This window comes from Suricata suricatta, chromosome 3 (assembly GCF_006229205.1).
Source record: "Suricata suricatta isolate VVHF042 chromosome 3, meerkat_22Aug2017_6uvM2_HiC, whole genome shotgun sequence".
In the NCBI taxonomy this organism is placed as follows: Eukaryota; Metazoa; Chordata; class Mammalia; order Carnivora; family Herpestidae; genus Suricata; species Suricata suricatta.
The window spans coordinates 159,989,874-160,014,595 of NC_043702.1; the positions used below are offsets into that span (position 1 = coordinate 159,989,874).

Sequence of the window (24,722 nt, forward strand, 5' to 3'; positions counted from 1 at the left end):
TACACACTTAGATCTAATTTTAGGCTTTTCTAAAATGACCTATGGTATCTATCCCCATATAATCTGAGGTACCGCATATTTGTAGTAAATTGTACATTGTTGCCGAGAATGACTCCTTCACTATGTTTCTTTGAGATTTTAATGTGGAAGATCATCATGTTCTTTGCATAAGTGTCTTGATTTCTTAATGTTGGTTCACTGGGCAGCAGTAAGAAGATGGAGTACTGATCAGAGCTCATCTAACGTGTTTTACATATTTTAAATTTTGTGTCATTTGTATGGAAAATCATAAAGCATATATTTTTTCATCTTTGTATTTAGTGTTAACTTAAAAACAGTATTGCCTATCATATTGAGTTAAATTTTCTTTCTTTTTTTTAAATCTTATTGATTTATTCTGAAAGAAAGGGGGGGTTGCACATGCGCAGGAGGGACAGAGAGAGAAAGAGAGAGAGAGGGGCCTGGGGGATCCCAAGCAGGCTTGTGTTCACAGTGCAGGGCCCATGTGGGTTCAGACCAGGAACTGTGAGATCATGACCTGAGCCGAAACCAAGAATCAGACCCTTAACTGACTGGGTCACCAGGTGCCCCAAGTTAAATTTGCTAATTGTTATAATCACTTCCAAATATGTTGTCCTGATTTTTTTACTCTTTTCTGGCATCTCTATTTTATGATATATTAATTTCTGTAGAGAAAGGTAACTTAGAAATATGATTTCTGTGAAAGATGAGATCAAATACACTTACATTTCTAAAGTAATGATCACAAAAACCACATTCACCTCATAAAATTCAGTGTAGCGTCTCTTGAACACTGTTAATGAGCCGAGTGTATGTCTGCATCTGCGTAGCAGCATGTTGTCATTATTCTCCAGGTGCTGGCAGGCCCTGCTTTGTGCCCAGTTTGGCAGTTCCTAAGAAGCCTGTACTTCATCTCCTTGTTTGTACATGTTTAACTTTTACTCCATGATTTTTTTCTTTCTATTTGTATATCATAACAAATGATCCCATCTTGTGGCCAAAGTGGGTAATTGCAGAGCCATATAATGCTTAGGAAAAATTGTACATTTTCTATATATTCCTTTGAAGTTAGGGAAATCATTAGTTCTTTGAAATTAATAAGAAGGTTGAATTGCATATTTTTGTGAATTATGGTTGTATTACTTTAGCGTACTTAAAAACATTTTTTTTTTAAGTTTATGTATTCATTTTGAGAGCAGGGGGAGAGAATCCCAAACAGGCTCTGTGTTACCAGCACCAAGTTCAGGGCAAGGCTTGAACCCAGAAACTGTGATCATGACCTGAACTGAAATCAAGAGTCAGCTTCTCACCTGAGTGAGCCACCCAGGTGCATGTTAGCATACAGTATTAAAATTAAAGCAAAAGTGATTCTACCCAGGTCTGCAGGTAACCGTCATGTATGAACACAGGAGAAGGTTTTTATTTTTTGTGATTGTATGTCAGGTAGTATATAAATGAGCATTGTTTTCTTCGTGTTGTGCTTATTGTCAGAGGTAGGCAAATAACAACTTTACAACTTTGTTTCCATCAGTGTAACTTTAAAAATAGGTATTCTGTAGTTAAAGTTGAGGTCATCATTGTGATTGCATGACTGTCAGTTCTGAATGTATGAAGGCTGCTGTATAATTACAGAGAATACATGTCTGAAAGACTCAAGTTCAGATAGGACAGAAAAAAATTATTAAAAATTGACAGATATGTTCATAAGCAATTAAATATTAAAGCATTTATATTCACTCAACTGCAAATTTGAACTGTGGTAGGTTTTATTTATGGGGAAGGAATAGGCCTCGTTAAGTTTTTTCATTTAGAATGAAACTTCTAAAATAGGAGGCTTTTCCAAAGCCCTACATTCTACCCACTTGATCGTCCAGTGTATTGGAATGCACAGTGGTATACCTGACTATGCCTTTATCTTGGTTTGCCCGGAGAGGCCATCAGCCCTGTCACCTGAAGTCCCGAAAACTAACAGGTTGATTGCAGGGAGTTTCAATTAATAACTGAATAACTGATTAATAACTGAAAGGAATAATCTAAAATTCTGATTTTTGTTGACTGTTCTATGCATAGATAATGATAGTAGCACTTTTCTGTGTGGCAGTGCTTTTTCAAAAATTGAATGAGTTTTTCTAAACTTTCTTTGGAGAAACACAGAACTCTGGTCTCTTGTTATGTGACTGTATGTCTTCTCTGTGTTCTGACTTTGTAGAGGAAATATATTGGCAAAATCTTATATTTAATAAATCTAGCTGTGATTAATTTTTTTGGAATATTCATTTGTGTTGTTTGCTTAATTGCTGCTGAGTCTAACTTCAATTCTATTCGTACTTAACAGAATCAAAGAATCTTCAGGATGGCAGCAGGTGTTTACAAGCCCGTATTTGGATTGGACTATTGAACGAGTGGCTTTAAATGCGAAAGTGGTCGGGGGCCCGCACGGAGACAAGGACAAGATGGTGGCCGTGGCCTCGGAGAGCAGCATCATCCTGTGGAGCGTCCAGGACGGCGGCAGCGGGAGTGAGATCGGTAGGCGGTTCCTGTTCCCGCTGCGTTTGGCTGCTGCGGATCATGCTCTGACGGTCCAGAGGGACCGCCCATCAGCCTAAGAACCTACCCGGACCGGTACTTAGCCAGAGCTGCCACACCACCTCGCCAGGGTTCCGTGCTGATAGGACCGCTCAGTACGAGAGGAAAGACCCAGTAAAGGGGAAAGTTGGTGTTTTAGGAGAGAGGGCAGAGCTGTTTTATCAGTTTGCTCCGGCTTTCCAGCCGACGGCCTTACGACCTGGACCCCGAGCGGGACCACTGTCTCTCCAGTTTCTTGTCCTGTGGGGCCTGAAGATGGGGTAAATAACGTTCTTGCCTGTCTTCATTTATTGCTTCTAGAGCAGAAAATTTCCAGCTTTTTACTCTCAGAACTAATTTGCACTCCTAAAAAGTCATTTAGGACCATTAAGAGATTTTCTTTGTATACATTCTGTCTGTCGTTACTTGTAATAGGAATTGAGACTGAGATTTTTATAAATGCTAATTAGTTTAACAATAGCAGTAATAAACCCGTTGGATGGTAACATGAAGAACATTTTAGTGAAAAATAGCTTTGTTTTCTAAAAACTTTTGTGACAAGAGTGGCATTGGTGTATAGTTTGTGAATCTCTTTAATATCTTGCTGAATTCTGATGCCTGTTGGTGCATTTAGTCTGCTGCATTATGGTTTTTGATGGATCGACATGAAGAAAATTTGGCTTCATGCAGATATGTAGTTGGACAAAAAAAATTGTGGACATTATTTTTTTGCTGCTGTCCTAAACATTTAAAATCATATCTATGAACTTTGCATATTCTGTTAAACTAAAATTCAATCTATTTTATTTATTTATTTATTTTTAATGTTTGTTTTTAAGAGAGAGGGAAAAACAGAGTGTGAGTTGGGGACAGGCAGAGAGAGAGAGGGACACACAGACTCCGAAGCAGGCGGCAGGCTCTGAGCTGTCAGCACAGAGCCCGACGCAGGGCTCAGACCCACAGACTGTGAGATCAGGACCTGAGCGGAAGTCAGACACTCGACCGACTAAGCCACCTGGGCGCCCTTCAGCAGCCGGTCTTCTACTTTGAATGGATCTTTGATGCATGCATGGTTTTGTGACGTCATGCACTGCTGGTCCCTTGGGAAATGGAGTTATATAGATCTTGCAGATGTTGGTACCTTTCATTGCACAATATCCAGGAAAGAGCCCATACCAATCACGTCCCTAAATTCTAATGTGTTGGGAAACTGTCACATTTACTGTGGCAGATAAAAGTTTTCCAAAATTCCACTTTTCATTTGAAACACTGGATTTTTATCACTGAAATAACGGGCTTACCTTATTCCCTTTTTGAGGAAAGTCTGCCGAGAACTCAAATCTGAATTACAGGGGTGTGTCACCCTGTCGGATAAAAATGGTTATTCCGTGAAAGGAGCTGCTGGGCTAGCTCTCGGCCCAGCGTCCGAGGACTTGCTTTTCCTTGACAGAGCACCGTACTTGGTCACACAGAACGCTGAGAACATACACTCAGAATTGGGGTGGAGTCCGCATGGAATGCGGTACCAATTGCTTCCTCAAGGATGTTCTCGACCTGGCTTTTTTTTTTTCTTTCTTTGCGAGTGTGTGGCAGAGACCAAGCAAATGGCTGCTAGTGCAGTTCGGCGCCCTTGTGCTCAGGTGCCTGCTGTTGTCGCCCAGGTCGCTTTGCCCACCATCAGGGCAGCTGTCAACACTGACGTTCTAGGGTGAAGCAGGAGATTCGTCAAAGTTCTTAACACTTTGAGTGTTTCAGCACCACATGCGGTGGCAGCCACACAGTCACACCAAAGATCTTTAATGATCCATTGGTTCTGATACCGAATTAACACAAGCAAAACAACAGGGTCAGCGACATCTGTATGTTAATCGGTTTGCAGGACAAAACTGTAGTCCGGCTGACAAGACATTGTCTCTGCCCAGTCTTTCATTCAGGAGCTTCCTGGGAAATGGACAAGTGGCAGCATGTGACGTTTCTCCCTCACTTTTCATCTAGCAGGCCTTCAGCTCTGTCCCGCGTTCAGGGCTTTCATAGCTGCCAGCGGTTGGGGGCGCGCCCGTCAGTGCCGGAACGTACCCTGGAAGGCGCTTTAGTGCCTCTTTTCTAGTTGGCAGGTTTGTAACCAGTTCTGGCTTTGGAAAACTTTTTCACATCTTCATTTAAAATATTTTTTCCTGGGGACATGTGAGTGGCTCAGTTGCGTGAGCGTCTGGCACTTGATTTCAGCTCAGGTCATCTTCCCAGGGTCACGGAATTGAGCCCCACCCTGGGCTCCGTGCTGAGCGTAGAGCCTGCTTAGAATTCTCTCTCTCCCTCTGCCCCTCTCCCCTGTTTGTGCATGGTCTTACTCTCTAAAATAAAAGTAAGCAAGTTTGTTTTTAAGTTTATTTATTTATTTTGAGAGAGACAGAGAGGGTGCGAACCAAGGAGGGGCAGAGACCAAGGGAGAATCTTCTGTGCTTTCAGGGAGTTCAGAGGCTTGAACTCTCGAAACTGAGAACACAACCTGAGCAGAAATGGAGTCGGACCTTCAACTGACGGAGTCCCCCACATGCCCCTGTATATTCTTTAAACTGACTGTCTGGTCTCAGTGAGCCACGACTGACCTTACAGTAGTAGTCAGAGATGTTCTGTTGGATGGGCAAATAAGGCAAGTCTTCAACATCTTTACAATTGAGGGAAATACAATTTTTGTTATTTCTAGTAGTTATTTCCTGTTTGGCTCAGTTTTTCCCAGTCTCCCTTCCATGCCATACCTGTGTTTGTCAGCACCTTCAGACCTAGACGGCATAGCTCCGGGTTTTTCCACAGGCAGATGTTCTAATTTTATCATTTTGAAGCCAAAGAACCATCAATAAGTAGATTAAAAATGTATTAGGATACATTTATTTCAGAATAAAGTATTTTAAACAGTTTCAGATAAAGTTTTAAAATTTGTGGAGGTTTCCAGAGCATTTTTAACACTAATATTGCACAACACAGCAAAGTCCTTACTTCTTACTGTGTTTCTTTGTAGGCTCAAGGAAATTTTGGGTTTTAAGGTAATTTATTGGAAAATAATGAGGTTACACAGATTACGGCAGATAAAACTGAAGACAACCAGTAAGAACATAGTGGAAGTTATTTCCAACAAACTAAATTAATCTTGGGGAAATGTACAAAGTTAGTTATATCATAAAGCTACCAATATAGACAATTCTAGACAACCTAAGAATAAATACATAGATTCTATTAGCTATCCTAATGATGGCCCCATATGTCATGTAGCATCTGGAAGATTCCTCTAGATTCCTGAGGTAACGAGAGTGAAAAAGGCAAATAATTCTTTAATATTCATAAAAATAGTCTGGACCTCTCAGACTTCTGGAATGGGTCTCATTCACCTACCCCACTTTGAGAATTGTTGTTCTAGACCATTTTCTTTCCCTTCTCTCCCAGCTTCCCACCTGACCTCCCCAAATTTCAAATCTCATATGAGCCATTGGGACTTCTACTTGGTCATTATCTTCTATTCCTTTGAAGTCACCAGCTCAAAAATTCATTCACGTCACTGGGATCTTCACTTGTCGTTTCCCTCGTATCAAGCTTAGAGTCTGTCATTACATTCACTCTAGCACAGAGCCTCAGTTTCCTTGCACCTCTCCCTTTGCTGTTTTTCCCTGAAGAAACCCCACCCCTGGGGGCGCATGGGTGGCTCAGTCGGTTAAACGACTGTCCTTGGCTCAGATCATGATCTCATGGTTTGTAGGTTCGAGCCCTGCCATGGGGTCTGTGCTGACAGCTCAGAGCCTGGAGCCTGCTTCAGATTCTGTGTCTCCCTCTCTGGCTGTCCCTGATCACACTCTGTCTCTCTCTGTCTCTCAAAAATAAATAAATGTTAAAAAGAAAAAAACCCTCCACACTGGCCAAATCCACCTTTCCACTTCAATAGCTAAGACTAGGAAACAGAAATGCATGCATACACAGCAACACTTCGTCTCCATTCATGGCCTCCACTCTCATGTGGGCCTTTAAAAGCTTCCCAGAAATGCTAATGCGTTACCCTTTGCGGGGGACCAGCCCATGCACCCCAGTCGAAAGGTCCCTGAGTAGGGGTTGTTGTTGGCACAGTATCTATAAGAAAGAAGACAGACAACGTGAATGGTGGTGATACCACACTTTACTAAGGTAGTCAGTGTCTTAAAACCATAGGTGATTACATTTTTTTCTTTAATGATTACATAGTTTATGGTCCTTGAAAAAGTAAAAATAAGTTCTGGGAAGGATCATTTTTATCACGGAAGAGAGAACAGGAGTCAAAAAACAGGAATGAGGGAGTCTGTCTCTATGCATAAGATAAGCCCAAAGAATTTTCTTTTCTTCAAGGCCCTTTAGCAGTTATTTCTGGGCAAGACGCTTATCATCCAAGAAGTAAACTTTAGAGGATTGTGTTTGCCTCCAACAGCAGGCAATGAGCTGGAAACAAAAATAATGTAAGGGAAAGCTGGCGTCACTAACTGACCCAAGTTGATTCAAAACTTAAAAGTATATGCCTTTTTGAAAAGCAAGGAGAAAATCATAGAAGCCACACTTGCGGCCCAGGAGGCCAAATGTTGTTTCACAGCCTTTGGACTTGTTCCGCAACTTCCCAAAACTTCACCTGCGCCCCGGAGGCATAGCCTTCACCGCCTTCACCGTCACTATATAGACTCCTGTGCCCCAGAGGCATTACCGGCAACCGTCACTAGGAGGTTTTTTGGCCTACTGGGCCCCAACAACCCTTGTCCCTTTGTTGCTCTCCTGAATGACTAGTTCACACTGTTTTCCTTTCCTGTAGACTTCCAGCGCTTTCTGCCATTCCCATTGAGAAAACAGAGACTATGAAGTCACGTCTGTGTATCTGTGCTCGTGTACTCTAGTGTCCCACTTGTTACCGTGACTAAGTTGTCCCTGCTTTGATCTAAGGCCAGCTGTGTGGATTTGGCTGTCTACTAGGTCCTGTTTGCCTTCACTTATGCAAGGACGTTGCTCCAGTAGCTGCTTGCGGTCTCTGCATCGTAAGGCCTGCTCCCTCTCTTTGATCATTTCCACCCACACACAGCCATGCTGAGCTTCTGTGGTAAGAATAACAATGAAAACTACCCCACGTTCTCTTCCAGGTTTTGCTCCATTTTTCTGTTTTCCTGTTTTCCTAAAGCAGAAGATAGGAGTTACCTGAACTTGTTTCAATGTCCTCCTCTTCTGTTTTCTTGAAGTTGCTCTAATCACTCTTGTGCTCCCACTGCTTCATGAAACTACTCTTGTTAGTATAACCTGTGATCTGTACTCTGTTAAATCCTGTGATCGAGTCCTAGTCTCACCTTATTAAAACTTCAGAGCTGTCATTTCATACAATGATTCCTTTCCTTTTGAAGACCTTTCCTCCTTTGGTTTCCAGGATACTTTATAATCCTGATTTTTATCCAACCTCCTTGTTTCTTATCTGTTCCTTTTGATATTCTTGTTCATTTGACTGAGTTCAAAATGTTGGAGTGCCCCAGAGCTCATCTTTTCCTCTGTAGTATTTATTCTGTTAGTGATGTCGTATCCTCTAATGGTGCTGTGTGCTGGTGACTTGCATGTTTACATGTCTAATCTGGGCCCCTCCTCTGAACTTCAGAATTGTGTTTGTGTGAGGGGCCCCAAAGACCACTTCCAGTTTCAGTGGTTTGTTAGGATTCCAGAAGCAAGAGCTACTTACAATGAAAACTTACAGAGCAAAATCAGTAAAGACACAGGGGGTGAAGTCTAGTGGAAATCAGGTATACGGTTTCAAGAGGTCTCTTTTAGTGGTGTCTCAGAGGACACACTTAATTTCTCCAGCAATGAATCATGACAACACCTGGGCTGCCAGGGAAGCTCATTAGACATTGGTACCCAGGATTTTTACTGGAGGCTAGTCACAGAGACCACCTCTGCCTAGCACGTACTAGGAATTCAGAAACCTCCGCCTAGCACATACTAGGAATCCAGAGTTCCAGAAGGAAGCAGGTGTTCGCCATCAACCCCATTGATTACACCGGTTAGGCCTTTTTGTCACTATGGACTAAATTTCCCTTGTCTGATTTCATGAGTGGAATTACATAGTATGTATTCTTTTGTGTCTGGCTTCTTTTATTTAACATAGTGTTTCTGAGACTCATCCATATTGTATGCATCAGTGGTCCGTTCCTTTTCTTGCTGAGTAGTATTCCATCGAATGAGTATCCTAGAATTGGTTTATCCATTTATCTTTTGATGGACATTTGGTTTATTTCCAGTTCAGAGGTGTTACAAATTCAAGAAGTCGGGTCTTTCTCTGGACATGTTTTCTTTTTTTTTTTTCTTCTTTTGTTTTGCTCTGTTTTGTGAATGTTTTCCCAAGGTGAGTCAAGGTAAGTAACCTGGCAGTGGAATTTCTGGGTCATATGAAAAGTGTATGCTCCATGTTATAAGACATTTACAAGCTGGTTCCCAAAGCAGTTGAACTATTTTACATTTCCGCTAGCATGTGTAAGAGGCATATACAGTGATTTTAATGGTGGTTTTAATTGCATTTCCTGTTGATTAATGATATTGAATATCTTTTCATGTGCTTATTGACCATTTATATTATTTCTTTTGGGAGGGTCTTTAAATCATTTTCTCAGGGCACCCGGGTATCCTGGTTGAGCATTCGATTCAGCTCAGGTCTTGATCCCAGGGCTGTGGGATCCAGCCCCTCATGGCTGGGCTCCACGCTAAGTGTGGAACATGCTTGGGAGTCTCCCTCTCCTTCTGCCCCCCTTCCCTGCTTGTGCACACTCTCTCTCTCTCAAAGAAAAAGTAAAATTTAAAAAAATCACTGTTTGGGGCTCCTGGGTATCTGAGTCGGTTCAGTGTCTGACTTCAGCTCAGGTCATGATCTCACAGTTTTGTGAGTTAGAGCCCCGCATGGGCTCTGTGCTGACAGACAGAGCCTGCTTGAGATCCTCCCTCTTTCTCTGCCCCTTGCCTCCTCAGACTCTCTCCGTCTCTCTAAAAACAAATAAATAAACTTAAAAGAAATCATTGTTCTCTTTTTATAAAGTTGTCATCCTATTATTGATTTGTGATAGCTCTTTATATATTCCAGATTAGAGGTTTGTAGCCGGGAATATTATCCCCTAGGAGGCATGTGGAAATGTCTGGAGACATTTTTGATTGACACGGCTAAGGGAGTTCTCAGTGTGTGTGTGTGTCTCTTTCCTCTCCCTCCCTCTCTTCCTTCCTCTCTCCATTATCCCTTTCTCCTTCTCTCCTTTTTGCTTCTTTTTGGAACTCCACTTTGTAATCGACCTCTCCATATTGGTCTAGAGATCACTGAAGAACTGTTTGTTCCATTTTTCTCCCCATCTTTAGATCAGTTTTTGTATCTGTCTAAAGTTTTTTCCCATTTTCTTCAGTTAAGCCCATCTAGTAAGTTTGAGATACTGGACTGTTAGGCTCTAAAGTGACCTCTTTTCATTCCATTTTGCTTCTCTGCTGAAATTTCTTAACCCTTTTACTTACTGTATTGTACTTTTTGTTAATTCCAGCATATTTATGATAGGTGTTTTATTATTTTTTGACTTTAATTCCAGTACCTGGATCATCTCCTATTTTTATTTCAGGTCCTCTCCTACTTCACACGTCTAGGCAGTTTTGATTGTCGCAGGACGTGTGCATGGTGCGTCATGTAGGGGATATGGATTACGTTCGCTCTTAGACGACGTGAGTTTTGTCCTGGCAGACACTTCACTTACCGGAGGATCTTCTCGATCCTGCTAGGCTTGTTCTTATGCTTTGTTGAGGGTAGGTAGCCTCCCTCTGCTTGTCTTTTTAATTTAAGGGCTTGGCTTCTATTCAGGGGTGTGGTCCTTATTCCTAAAATGTTGCCTTTTTTGGAGTCTTTACTGAAGGGATGTCTGAGGTGTTCAGCAAGGGTTCTCTGCTCTTCCTGAGCTGGAGCGACCCATGTAACCTCTGTCACCTCCACTCAGCGGTCAGGCCTGTAGCAGCCTCTCTCTTATGTTCTGGGGATTTTCCTCCTGCCCAGGTCAGTGCGGCCTCTGCCAACGTGGAGGAAACCGTGTGCGACTTGGGTGCCGCCCGCTCAGTCACCCTGGCGCACTTGCCTTTCTCTTCCCAGGTGCTAGCAAGTTCTAGCCGCCTCCTCAGCAGCACCTCCGCCTCAGTCTCTTCAGTTCAGGGAGACCAGCACTCTGCCCTTGAGTGTCACCTCCCGGTGGTGGGGCCAGTAAAGTGGCCTGAACGCAAAAAACCGGGGTGAGTGGCGGGGCCTTCTGGTCCTCAGCTGCTCGTGTCCAGCTGCCTTGGGTGCTGTGGCCAGAGTGTCGTCGCTTCCCAGCAAGGTAGAGTCTGAAGCCATGTTTATTCCATCATGGCAGCAGTGGAAGTCCTGCTGACAACTGTAGAGGAGTAGTTCTAACGCTGAAAGTTTGAATTTATGATACGCTGTAATTCTACAGGGAGAAAGGAAGTTGTGTTTTCTCTCCCCACGCCCACCTGTTTTCAGATAGCCTCTTGGCACACAGCGTAAGTGAAGGACATTGTAGGCCTTCCTTCGTTTCCCAAGGCTAGTGTGGTAGGGGCTGTGTGAGGAGACAGACGTAATTTGTTCACGTCCAGGAGAAGAAACCACTTATGATTACAAATGTTCTTCAGAACTTGACCACACCGTCCAAAGAAGATGGTCCCGGCCGGTGTGTCCGTGACGGAGCTCTTCCAGGGCTCGAACTCTTGGCGTCATAACTTGGGTGAGACGGTGCTGCTGCAAGGCTGCTCTAAGCACTGTTTTGCTGGAAGGTCCCCTAAGACAGGAGCTTGTCATTACGTACCCTGTGTCTTCCCTGTGGATAGTGGCCAGGATTGCTGAGCCTAAGCAGGAGTGACACTTTGGTTTCTTGAGATCATGCAGAATGTCTTCCTTGATTTCCCTTGATTTCCTCCTTCTCTGGAGTAATCGATGTTTGTTGGTTTTCTTGTTTTTATTTCCACCTCTCAGGTGGCCCATAGTACGGAGTGTTATGGTTGGTTCCACATGTTCTGTACAATTGTTTGGCATCAGAATTAAAGGACTTCCTAAAATTGGGTGTGAAATGACGATTTCTGCTCTGGAGTGGCAAGTTTATTTTCAGCCATTTCTGGTCAAAGAGGTTTATAGGTGTGTGTGTTATTTTATTTTGCTGGTTTTTTTTTTTTTTTTTTTTTTTGGTTGACAGATTAGTTGAGGTGGTATATTCATGTGTATAAATGCATATTTATATATACAAATTAAAAATACATAGAAGACATTCTTAGCAATATTTACCACTCTTTGTTTTCTTTTTGTCCAATGTAAATTATTTTTCCTCCTAGGTGCCTGGCCTTTTCAAAATTAGTGGAGAATTTTTTTTTTTTTTTTTTTTTAAGATTTTGTTTTTGGAGTGCCTGGCTGGTTCAGTCGGTGGAGCATGTGACTCTTGATCTCAGGCTTGTGGATGTGAGCTCTTCATTGGGTGGAGAGAGCACTCAAAAATGTTTTTATCTTTTTATGAAAACTAAAGAGGTTACACGCTCCACCGACTGAGCCAGCCAGGTGCGCCTGGTTGGGACTTGTCAAGGCGTTATTCATTGCTGCCGGTCTGGTCTTGTATGTGGTACACAGTTCCAAACAGAAAGAGAAATGCCCTGCACTGGTGTAAGAAATCAGTTACCTTCTCTGGTTTATGCTTTCAGTACACGCTGCAATTGCAGTTAATTGCTTTGTTTCTTCCCATGAGTTCGTCAAAGCCTTATGCATCATGTTTTTTGGTTATGTATCATCCAGAAACAATTGTAAAGGGCCTTAATGCCATACCAAGGTGAGCCTAGAATTCTCTCCATTAGATATTCTTGGGTCTTTTGCTATTAATGTGGGATATTCGCTCCTTACAACCTCCCGTGCCTACTTCCCCTCGTTCCCCCTTCTCTGGTCCTCTGGGCTTGCCCGTTCCCCACCGTCCCCTCCCACCCACCATTCCATGAACTGTTTACCTTTTTAAGAAACTCAACTCAGATGGCTTCTTTTCTTAAAGTATCTTCAAACCTCTTTTCATATCCTGCCTCTCCTTTATTCCTCTGGATGTTACGTGATCCTGTGTACCCACATCCTTCAGTTGTTGTATGTTATAATTGGTTGTTTGCATTTTTTCTTTTTTAAACTTTAAGTACCCAGTAATATCCTGTCTTATCACGTGTTTAATCCTACTGCTTTATATAATGCCTGTTGAATGAATTAAATTGAGATCTGCAATACTGAGAGAAAAGGAGTTTAAAATAATTTGAGTAAAGGCCTGAATGTTTTTAGTAAGATTTCTTCTCTCTGTGTGTGTGTGTGTGTGTGTGTGCGCGCGTGCGCATGTGGGCACTTGTCCAGATTTCTGGACATGCTCTAGATGGTTGGGGCTGCCAAGTCTCTGTCTTCAGATCAGTGGTTTCCGAATACCCCAGTCATTAGCAAGCTGTGGCTAAATCTCATGCCTATTTTATAAAGGCGTAGTGCATTTTCTGATTCTGCAAATCTGCGGTGTCTTAGGATTCTTCTTATTTTGTTCACTTTAAATACACCCGGTTATTTTGATGGGCAACCAAGTGTGGGAACCACAGCTTCAGATAATACGGTGTTTTAGGGTACAGTTACTTAGGGCAGCTGCTTACAAGTGCACCAGATTTCTTGTTTTTGATCCCTAAGGGCTCTAGCCTATAACTCCGGAAATGAGAACACATTTAAATTAGTCATGTTCAAGGTGTACCTAATCTGGGTTTTCATGAATTCTAAAGAGAGTGACTATTTAACCTCTTTATTTTTTTATTGTCATTTAAGGAGTGTTCAGCCTTGGTGTTCCTGTAGATGCCCTCTTCTTTATTGGTAACCAGCTGGTGGCTACGAGCCACACAGGGAAAGTGGGCGTGTGGAATGCCGTCACTCAGCATTGGCAGGTCAGTTTTCACTAAAGCGTATTACAGACGGTGCTTCCGAAACTCGTGCTGGTTAGACTTTGTTTCGTTTTTGTGGCGTTCGTAGTGTCTGTTCTACTTACTTTTTATTGAGGAATACTTGACCTGCGCTCTGTTACTTTCAGGCGTACAGCATAATGATTTGATATTTGTGTATGTTGCAGAATGATCACAGTAAGTCTGCTTTCACATGTCTCACCAAATGCAATTACACAGTTTCTTTCTTGTTAGGAGACTTTTATTTATTTTTTTAATTAAAAAAATTTTTTTAATGTTTGTTTATTTTTGAGAGACTTAGAGTGCAAGTTGGGGAGGGTCAGAGAGAAAGGGAGACACAGAATCCGAAGCAGGCTCCAGGCTCTGAGCTGTCAGCAGAGCCCAATGCAGGGGACAAACCCAAAAACCGTGAGATCAGGACTTGAGCTGAAGTTGGACGCTTTACTGACGGAGCCACCCAGGCGCCCCTTGTTATGAAAATTTTAAAAGATTTACTCTCAGCAACTTTCAGATGTGCAATCCAGTATAAACTATAGCTGCCATGCTATACATTATGTTGCCTTGACTTATTTTATAACTGGAACTTTGTAACTTTGTATCTTTGTTTGTCTTAGGTGGGCTCCACGCCCAATATCAGGCTTGAACTCAAGACCCTGAGATCAAGATTTGCATGTTCTATGGACTGAGCTGGCCAGTCACCCTACTTTTTTTTTAATCTTTAAAAAAATTTTTTTTATTATATATTTTTTAGATTTTTTTAAAAATTTATTTTGAGAGAGAATGAGAGAGCACAAGAAGGGGAGGGCAGAGAGAGAGAGAGAGAGACAGAGGGACACAGAGAGAAAATCCTAAGCAGGCTCCACATTGTCACAGAGCCTGACGAGGGGCTGGAGATGAACCTGGGACTCAAACTGAACCTGAGAGAAAACCAAGACTTAGAGGCTTAACCAACTGAGCCACCCAGACGCCCCTTATCTTTTATCTTTTGACTCCCTTTACCCGTTTGGCCCACCCTCCACCTCTGGAAACTACCGATCTGTTGTATGTGCTGGTTGGTTATGTTTGTTTTGTTTGCTTATTCAAGTTTCACATAAGAGAAATCATAGGAATTTGTCTTTCTTTGTCTTATTTTTTTCATTTAACATAATGCCCATAGGTCTAGGTCTGTCTTTATTATTGTAAATGACAAGGTTTCATTTTTCTTCCTTTTTTTTTTTTTGTGGCTGAGTAATATCACAGTGTATATATATATACTACATGTGCTTTATCTCTTCAACCGTGAAGGACACTTAGGCTATGTCCTTGTCTTGGCTATTTTAAATAATGCTGCAGGGAATGTGGTGGTGCCTATTGAGTTAGTGTTTTTCTTTACTTCAGATCCATACTCTAAAGTGGAATTGATGGATCATATGGTAGTTCTGTTTTTAATTTTTTGAGAAACCTCCGTATTGTTTTCCTTAGTGGCTGTAGCAATTTTCCTTCCCGCCAACAGTGCAGGAGAGATCCCTTTTCTCCACATCCTTGCCCGCACTTGTTATTCCTTGTTTTTTGATGATAGCTATTCTAACCAGTGTGATGTGATAAATCATTGTGGTTTTGATTTGCCTTTCCCTGATGATGAGTGACATTGAGCATGTTTTCATGCACCTGTTGGCCATCTGCATGTCTTCTTTGGTGAACTGCCTGTTCATACCCTCTACCCATTTTTTTTGTTTCTATTTTTGATTACACAAAATATTGTGTTTATTTATAGTGGCAAATTTACTTCCAGATACAGATTTGGTTATGTTTTGAAAAATGTTAAGTTACTTTGGAAAATGAGTATTTAAACTGTGGTTTGACATTTCATTATTTGGAACGTTTTAACATTCATGCTTTGGGAATACTAGTCCAGGCAGACTTCACTTCCTGAGTAAAGCTCAGATCTTTGTGAAGACACATAACCTGTTCAGAGAAGATGGTAAACTCAGTGATCTCAAGTACGTAAGAGGAACGAGAGGATAACTATAAAAGATATTTAATTAAATTAACTTAAATTAATGCCTGATTCTGAATGAGAGAGCAGTTAAAGGACTTAAGCAGAGAAACATGATCCAATCCCTGTTTTAGGACGGTAGCAGCAGTGACCACGATGAAAGCCAGGCTGGATATCAGGGGAGTAATCCAGCAAAGAAGCAGAGATTTGACTGAAGGCAGCAATGACAGAGATGTCCAAGACGAGCCTGTAGATGTGTTTCTAGTTCTGGATTCCTAGTTTTGACCGTCAGGTGGATGGTAATACGTTGACCGGGGACACAGGAAGGGAAGCAGATATGGTGGGCGACAGTGTGAGGAATAATTACATTGATTGCATATGTTTACTCTGAGATTCCTATAGGCATCAAAAAGCAGGTGTTCAGTACACATTTGGGAGCACCCCTTTGGAATTTAGGAAGGAAAATAGGGCTAGAAAGAAGTATTTAGAAACCACAACGGTTCTGTGATAACTGAAAAAAGAACTTAAAAGGTTTTTTGTTGAGGAGATGTACGTAGGAATAAAATTTGGAAGTGTGGGGAACAGTAGCATTTAAGGGAACAAGATAAGGAAACCAAGAGCCAAAGGAACATACACGATTAAGAATAACATTAGTCTAGGGTATGTTTTGCAAATATAAGTTAATTAGGTTTGATTTGAGGAAAGCCACATTGTGGGAACTGAAGAATCGAAAGATCAGGGATGAGACACAGCACATTCAGAGTTAGCTTTCAAGGAGTTTGGTGGTGAAGGAAAGCAAGGAAGCAAAGTGGCAGTGTGAGAATCAAAGGTAGGTGCTAGAAAAGAAGTTCAGTGTTTTATTTTTTTCTCTAGAATGAGAGAAGCTTGAGCATGCTTGTGGACAGAGAGGGAAGTGTCCAAGAGAGCACACGAAGGGTTAAAGACTGATGATTTCTGGTCCCATCCAAGTCGGGGGTCCAGGAGATATAAAACAGCTTAGAGAGTTTCACCCAATAGAGACTAGAGATACTTCCTTCCCTGATGGAAGAGGAAGGAAAATTGAAGAACATAAATTCAGGGGAAGAGAAAGGCGCTGGAAGTATGTATCCAGGATTGCAGAGATTATAAATTGTACATGTGTAGTGGACCTGGGTGATAGAATTATGTGGGTGTCTCTATTAGTGCTCAGTCCTGGGAATAAGTAGGAGCTAAAGAAAAGAAAGCAGTGTTGGCCTGACCCAGGATTGGAGAAATCATAAAGTGGATAATGACACATCGAGGGAGGAGAAAACACAAAGATGGCAAAGTAGTTGAAATCAAGAGATCAAGAAGTAAGGAGGTTCCAGGTAGACAGAAAGAGACAGGGATGTCGAAGGACTAGAGGGATGTTGAAGCAGATCGATGACTTGTAAGGATTGGGAATTGTTGGGAAGACAGGAAGTTGAGGTCCAAGATTTAATCTAAGATTTTGGAGTTGGGACAGTTCTCAGTGATCATTTTGTTGAACTGACTTGAAGATGAAAGTATTGGAAATAGGGCTTAGAACTGTAAGGATTATCAGTTTGCATATTCAGACACCAGGATAGTAGTGGAGAATATGCTAGAAGTAAACTGACCCAGAAGCCCAGGTCCCCACTGGAGGTGATGGGCTGTCCTGGAAGTTCCAGTCTGGGCAGAACTGGTTGAATGTCATGATGAGTGGAGCTTGTGGAGCAGCATTCTTGAGATCTAATGGCCCCTGAGATACGGGTGCGATGGTTAGAGATTGAATGGCTTTTCCAGTGAAAAGGATTAGAATCAGAGAAAAGTAGGTTTTATGTTAGACGAGGGATAGAAGTCCTATTTGTGGGGGAAAAAAATATTAGCTGGAGTAGGCCTTCTATATACGCACAGCAAAGAGTATTGTAACCATTGTCCCCGTAAAAGTGATGGGCCACAGAGTGCAGGAAAGGGCTGGTCTCCGTACTTCTGAAGTGTAGGTCGAAGAAAGTCCATCAGAATGATTCTTCAGCTGGTGACATTTCTCTAAAGAGGAATGTGAATTTTAATGACGCGTGGAAAGTCTGTTTTCAGATGGGTCATTTGACAAATTATGTCAAATCTGAGCTTTCAGTTGATGGGGGAAGCTACACTATGTGTGCCATAAATCTGGGTTCCTGAAGGAACATGCTTCTTTATTAACTTTTTTTTTTTTAAACCAACATTTGTGAAACTACATATAAAAGTGTTCATATCTCTGGGATCCTGAGAATTACCAGCTTCCTCAAAGCGTCCTTTTTTCTTAAGCTTTTAGTCCCATGTAAAACCTGATGGTTCTTGTTTGGTACACACATGAATTGAAAACCGTATCTAACCAAATAGGTTTGTTTCTACGTCAGGAAGACCTTGGGAACGTTGTGCATTCAGCAGACAAGCCTTATAAACCAACTGGTTGGATTTCTCTGTGGTGTAGAGTAGAGAGAGCATGTAATGAAGTCTCAGCGTCTGCAGTGCAGACCTCCCAGGACAGTCTGGACCCGAGGCGGGCCCGAGTGCTGTGACGCTGGTTGAGAAGGTTCTGATTTGGCCTTTAGCAACAGTGCTGTCCACACATAACACACAAAGTACACAGGACGACTGTTGTGTATTCAAGGCTGATCTGAAGTATTTGAATCAGACGAATAAGACTCTGTGTGTGTGTGTGTAAGTTCTAAAAGCTGTTGTGAAATTTTTGTTCGTGTAGCAGTTCTTATTATGACAGCTTCAGTAAAATTTTAAGGAGTATTTTATAAAAGCATTTTATCTAATTTGGATAAGAAAAAAGAAAAATGACTTTTTTTTTGTTTTAGAGCCTCAAGGAAAGAGGCACTAAGGAAACCCCCTTTGATAAAAAGGATATTTATACTTTGAAGGGGAAGCACTGGAATGAAATATACATCAGCAAAGAAAGTGATAGGCTGATGAATCTAAATAAGTGATTATTTCATAAGTAATGGACGAGGGTAAAAACATACTGTTAAAAATGATTATGTAGGTAGGGATTGTGGTTGAAAGATTCTAGGGCCCTTGTAGTGCTTGGGAACATAGATTGATGTATTTTTTTAGACTGATTATTTTCAAATTGTATGTCATTTAATTTTGTGCACAGAAATAATGATAACCATTGGGTACTACCTTAGGAGAGAAAATCCACCTCCGTCATGACTGAACCAAATACATTAATCAGTAGGGTTCCTCAGGTTCTTGATGTGAGGTTGTCAGGATAAAGGAGACCACTGACTCTCGCTTATGCTAGGAGAGAAGACCTCAGTCCTAACTCCTCTGTAACCTTAACTCCTCTGTTTTCTCCGTTCTTCTTGTAATGAGGGGCAGACATGAAGGAAAAGCAGGATTTGGGCCAAGGGTTGTAGAAAAAGAGGTTGTAGAAGGTTCTAATCTTAGAGCCCATCTTCCCAGAGAACCAATGGGAGACATGTTTGCCTTGGATGTGCCTTAGGACGCTCCAGCTGCTGCTCTTTCACTGATAAGGGGTCTAAAAGGAGAGGCGTCTCATGCCCTTATCTGTCCCCTCCCCCTACTCTGAAGAGTCTGGGGTAGGAGTTGGCGTTCTTCCTGGAGTACTGGAACTAAAAAAATGAACTGGGTACGAGAAAACTGGTCACTGTGTGAAGCAGCCTTCCCGCCATTCCTCAGACACCTTTATTCACTGCAAAGTTCTCGGTGTTTACCTGCTGTATGTTCTGTTGGCTCTGATGAAACAGAAACCCTGACCTGAGGTCAGTGCGGGGGGCGGGGGGGGGGGCAGTTGAATCTTTGAGATCTTTCCCTGTACGACACCAGAAGGTTCATACAAGAATTAGGGTCATGTGCATGCAGCTGTAGAGGACGTTTAGCTTTTGGTTACATTTTTTCCTTTCATTTAGAAGGGACCCAGATTGTGTACTTAAATCCTTGCTGTTGTTGGACATGGCCCTTCCTCTACTGAACTAATACTTGGCTTTTTCGATTTTCATGCTTCCTTTCTAAACTTTTCCTTGATCTTGCCCTTTTCCCCACACTGGGATTGGGATGAGAGTCCTCTCTGCTCTCTGGTGTTGCACACTCTATTTTAGTGCCTCTCACACTGTGATTGTCTCTCTTTTCCTGTCTTGCCCTCGTGTTTGCAAGCTCTTAACAGAGCAAGTGATGTCTCACATCCCTTATCCAGTCCAGTTACTCATTCTCTCGGATAATACCTGATACATGAGAAATAGTTCATTTAAATGTCATCTGTGAAGTCTCACATGCCTTTCTCACCTGGCTGTGCATGGGGAAGATTCATTTGATCTTACTTATTGCTGCTGCTCTAAAAAACATTTTTTGTTTGTTGCTTTGTTTTCTGGTGAAATTGTGCCCTTTTTTTGTAGCACAAATATAGGCAGTTATTAATTTTTAACTAGACTGATTTGCTTGGGGAACTGATATTTTTATTCTAGTACTTGAAAACACAGAAGCTTAAAGGAACTTTTTTGTCTTGCCATTTCCTAGGAAATAGAGGTCTACAGCAGAATGAAGATAGAGAATCCCACCTTGTCAAAGACATGGTGATAAATTATCGAGGGAGCAGGTGCTATTTGGCGATGAGTTTGCTTTCTCGTTCAGTCCCTTACTATGTGAATCGGGGCAGGCCATTTAATCTCTTCTATAGAAGAGAGAAGGAGGAAGGAATTTTGTCAGATTATGCCTTCAGCTTTAATGCATGCTCTGAGCTCACAGCCTCCAGAGAAAAGAAATAATCCATTGGAATTCTGATAGGAAAGTGCTGCTGTTCGAAATAATTTTTAAAGCTTTAAAAGGAACTATATTGACAGTTCTTCACCGTTCCCTGTGGGAACTAAAGAAAGTAATTTTCTAAGCCCTATTTAAATTAGATATTAGTGGTTTGTTTGTTTTTAATTTCATTAAGTAATCTCCACACCCGGTGTGGGGCTTGAACTCAGAACACCTACATTAAGACTCATGCACTACTGATTTAGCCAGCCAGGAGCCCCTGGTGAGTGTTGTTGTTGTTGTTGTTGTTGTTGTGAAAAGCGTCAAAATTTTAAGGAAATTGAGCAGTAAATACAAATTATAATTAATATCTAACATCTGATAATAATTTCCCTACATCAGGTTCAAGATGTTGTTCCTATAACTAGTTATGACACTGCTGGCTCATTCCTTCTACTGGGATGTAACAACGGATCAATATATTACATCGGTAAGCTCATGAGCAGTTATCCTTGGTCCTCTTTTATCTGAGTTTTTAAAAATAAAATTTTGCCTTCTTTAGTTTTAAGTCGATGCACTATTTTGATATTATTTAATATTTTTGTTTTTTAGATATGCAGAAGTTTCCTTTGCGAATGAAGGATAATGATCTTCTTGTAACTGAGCTTTATCACGACCCTTCAAATGATGCCATCACTGCACTGAGCGTTTACCTCACACCCAAAACAAGTTAGTACATGGCGGCGTTCTGATGAGTTCTTGACCGTTTCTGAGAGCCCGTGTTTACTTATTGGCTTATTATGCTAAAACCAATCCAGTCCTTTCTCTCTGAGAACTGCAGTTCTAAGAGTATCATCTCTATTAGTCTGCAGTTCATAGTCATTATATATTGAAGTTAAACGTGACCGTTAAACAAGCATAAGTTGAGGTGGGAATAGAACGTTTCTTCTTCTGAATTATTTTTAAGTCATATCATCACAGTATTTATTGACTAAACTTATTAAAAATATGATTTGCACATTTACCTATTTACCCTTAGCTGATTTTGTTTTGAAATTAGCTTTTATTTTTTTTTTCAACTGAAAGCAAGAAGGCTCTTAAGACTGTTAATCTTTTTTGGATATTGCCTTATTTCCCTGAGAAAATTTAAGTTATAGGAAAAGATTTTATTTGGAGGCTTAGTATCTGTAACTTTCATTGTCTTTCAAAGACTATTGCAGTGAAATTAAGAATTTTTATATTTTTTATATTTTTATATTCTAGATTGAAAAATAAACATAAATGGAAAATTGAAAATTTACCTATAATGAAAAGAATTTTAGGAAATACATGTGTCCAGTAATGTTAATAGATTTGAAAGTGTTACTTGTATAAATCATCATTTTATTGAATTCATTGAAAGACATCATAATCTTTAATGTGAAATAAATATTCTAACTTATGCAGATGATTTTGATTAAAATTGTAGCAGGATTCCAACTATCATGCTAAAATGGGTCCGCAAACTGCCCTCTGTATGGATAGTCTTACGTATTGCCATTGGCTGCTTTGGGCCATAGTTGACAGAGTTGAGTGCTTATGACAGGCCATATGGCATGCAGAGTTTAAAACATTTACCAGCTAGTCTTTTACTGAAAGTTTGCTCACCTCTGCTCTAGATTTAGGTGTTATGTTTTTTTAATCGAAGTAAAAAGGGAGGAGAAAACTTCTTTTGCAGTGGCAGGGATGGAGTGGAGTCACTTTTTACGTTATGGGAATTGTTTTCTATGGTTTTTTCTCTTTCAATTTAGAAATCTTTGGGTGAATCAGGAAGAATAACTATTAAAGCTAAGAGGTTCTGTTTGTGAACCTTTTAAATATATTGCTCACTGAACTCCATTCTGTCTTTAAATATGTGATAGAGTGTGGGCATTTGTATTTTTTTTTTTAATGCTTACTTATTTTGAGAGACAGAGAGACAGAGAATGCACACGTGCACGCATAGGGGAGGGGCAGAGAGAGAGAGACGGAGAGAGAGTTCCAATCAGGCTCTGTGCTGTCAGTGCAGAGCCCGATGTAGGGCTCATACTCAGGAACCATGAGATCATGACCTGAGCTGAAACCAAGAGTCAGATGTTTAGCCGACTAAACCACTCAGGCACCCCTGGGTGCATGTTTTGTTTGTTTGTTTTTTTGAAAAGCCACAGATGAACTTACATGATGAGCTGTACATGATTAGAAGACACACCGTAGTAAGTATGATGTAAGCAATGTAATAGGTGTATTTGTTTCACAGCTAAGTATTTTGAATCTATTAAATAGTATATACACGATTATTCAAGAAACATTCAATAAATAGCAAAAGTAAAAGTAGGAACGCCTGGGTGGCTCAGTTAGTTAAGCATCTGACTTCAGCTCAGGTCATGATCTCACAGTTCGTGGGTTCAGGCCCCGCATCTGGCTCTGTGCTGACAACTCAGAGCCTGGAGCCTGCTTCCGATTTTGTGTCTCCCTCTCTCTCTGCCCCTCCCCTGCTCATGCTCTCTCTCTGTCACAAAAATAAATCTATAAAAATTTTAAAAAGTAAAACACATGGTCAGCTAGACTAGAAATAATATGGAATAGTATGGAATATTGCTTTAAGAATACCATGTTGTATCAGTGGTATTCTTAGCATGTCGGATTTACTAATTCTTTAAACATTTATCGAGGACCTGCTGTGTCCCAGACGCTCTGTAAGGGTTCAGTCTCTGTCAGGGAGGGATGGAGATAGATGGCCTTGGAAAGGGAGGACCGGTGTGCTCCCGTTGCTGTGATAGAGCATGACGCGCAGTCCGGGGGACGGGTGAACGGAATTATCTGGGAGTGAGGGTTAGGAGATGACTTGTACAGGAAATCATGATTTGAAGTTGGTCAGAGAGGTCTTAGGGCTTCCGGATTTGGGGACTCAGAAAAGTGCTGGGCCGTTTCCTTTCCGTCGTCATCTGACATGCCGCCTGTCCGCTGCTTCGGACCCCGCGCAGGTGTGTCTGGCAACTGGATCGAGATCGCCTACGGGACGAGCTCCGGCGCCGTGCGCGTCATCGTGCAGCACCCGGAGACGGTGGGGTCAGGGCCCCAGCTCTTCCAGACTTTCACGGTGCACCGAAGCCCGGTGACGAAGATCATGCTGTCGGAGAAGCATCTCGTGTCAGGTGAAGTGAGGCGCGCGCTCCGGTTCCGCCCCGCGGGCCGCCTTCCAGACTCCTACAAACGGAAAGGATGTAGATGCGCAACTTTGGGACACAGCTAACCGTACCTCTGCTTTAGTCTCTATTCTAGTGTTCGTTCTTATGGCGTATTTTACTGTAAAATGTTTATCATAATCCTGTGGAGATGGGTTAGAGAAGTTTTCCAAGTATGAATTTTATATGAATTTGGTTATATTTTCTTAAGATTTAAAACTAAAGTTGTAGATTTATGTGTGTCTTTGTTGTTTGGTCATTTTCTAAAAATACTAAAAACTAGGAGAATGTACAAAGAGATTATTTGAAGAGAATTATATTTTTGTGAGTTTGTTGTTCTTTAGTCGTAAAGTTTTTTTATATATAGATACTAATTAGATTCTGTATTAAAAAATGATACAGGTTTTTTTTTTTTTTTTTAGTGTTTGTTTATTTTCGAGAGACAGAGAGAGCCTGAGGAGGGGAGGGTCAGAGAGAGAGGGAGACACAGAATCCGAAGCAGGCTCCAGGCTCTGAGCTAGCTGTCAGCACAGAGCCCGACGCGGGGCTCAAACTCATGAACCTCGAGGTCATGACCTGAGCTGAAGTCAGACGCTTAACCGGCCGAGCCACCCAGCCGCCCCTATGATACAGATTTTTAAGCTTAGGGAATGTGACACACGAAGTATAATGATCCCAGGAAAACTCCTGGACGAGGTTCACTGTGTATGATGATTTCTAAAAGGCTTCACTTCACTTTAATTTTGAGTCACGTATGTCAGTAGAGCTTGCTTTTACATTAAATCTTCTGTAGTTCAGTTCCTGCCTAACTTAAACTTTTTATAAGCATCATTTTCATCTATCAGGTTTGTTTATATGAAGACTACCTACTATTAAAAGGTGATGCTTCTTTCACTAATCTCCAGTCTGAGTAAACTCTCAAAGGAGCTGACGTACCTTGTCCACGAGCGGACGGCTGGATGGCTGCGTGAGTGAGTGCGTGGGTGGGTGAGTGTGCTTGTATTGGTATCTAAGTGTTAGAGTGTAAAGTCTGATTGTTCTGAGTATACTTGTGCCTCCCCGAAATAATCAGTCTCCTCTTGAGGCTTTTATAAAGCAACTAAGTTGCCTGCCTCACTGAAGAGAACAGTCTTTCTCATGCTTTTCTGGTTCCTCCTCTTTTGCCCAGTAACTAAGTGTTGGGCTGCCTCAGAGCTCTTTCCTAGAGTCTCCATTCTTCCTTGTCTATAGTTTTTCCG

The 24,722-nt window shown here is 41.5% G+C and overlaps 1 protein-coding gene across 2 annotated transcripts in view; it reads left to right on the forward strand.

The window, feature by feature from the left end:
• Positions 1-24,722, forward strand: part of KCTD3 (potassium channel tetramerization domain containing 3) — a 52,691-nt gene that overhangs the window by 15,106 nt on the left and 12,863 nt on the right. For both annotated transcript variants that reach the window (XM_029935644.1, XM_029935645.1), the window contains exons 9-13: positions 2,357-2,547; positions 13,448-13,563; positions 20,684-20,771; positions 20,894-21,010; positions 23,284-23,454. In XM_029935644.1, coding sequence (XP_029791504.1) covers positions 2,357-2,547; positions 13,448-13,563; positions 20,684-20,771; positions 20,894-21,010; positions 23,284-23,454 — 683 coding nt within the window. The remainder of the gene's footprint in view (positions 1-2,356; positions 2,548-13,447; positions 13,564-20,683; positions 20,772-20,893; positions 21,011-23,283; positions 23,455-24,722) is intronic.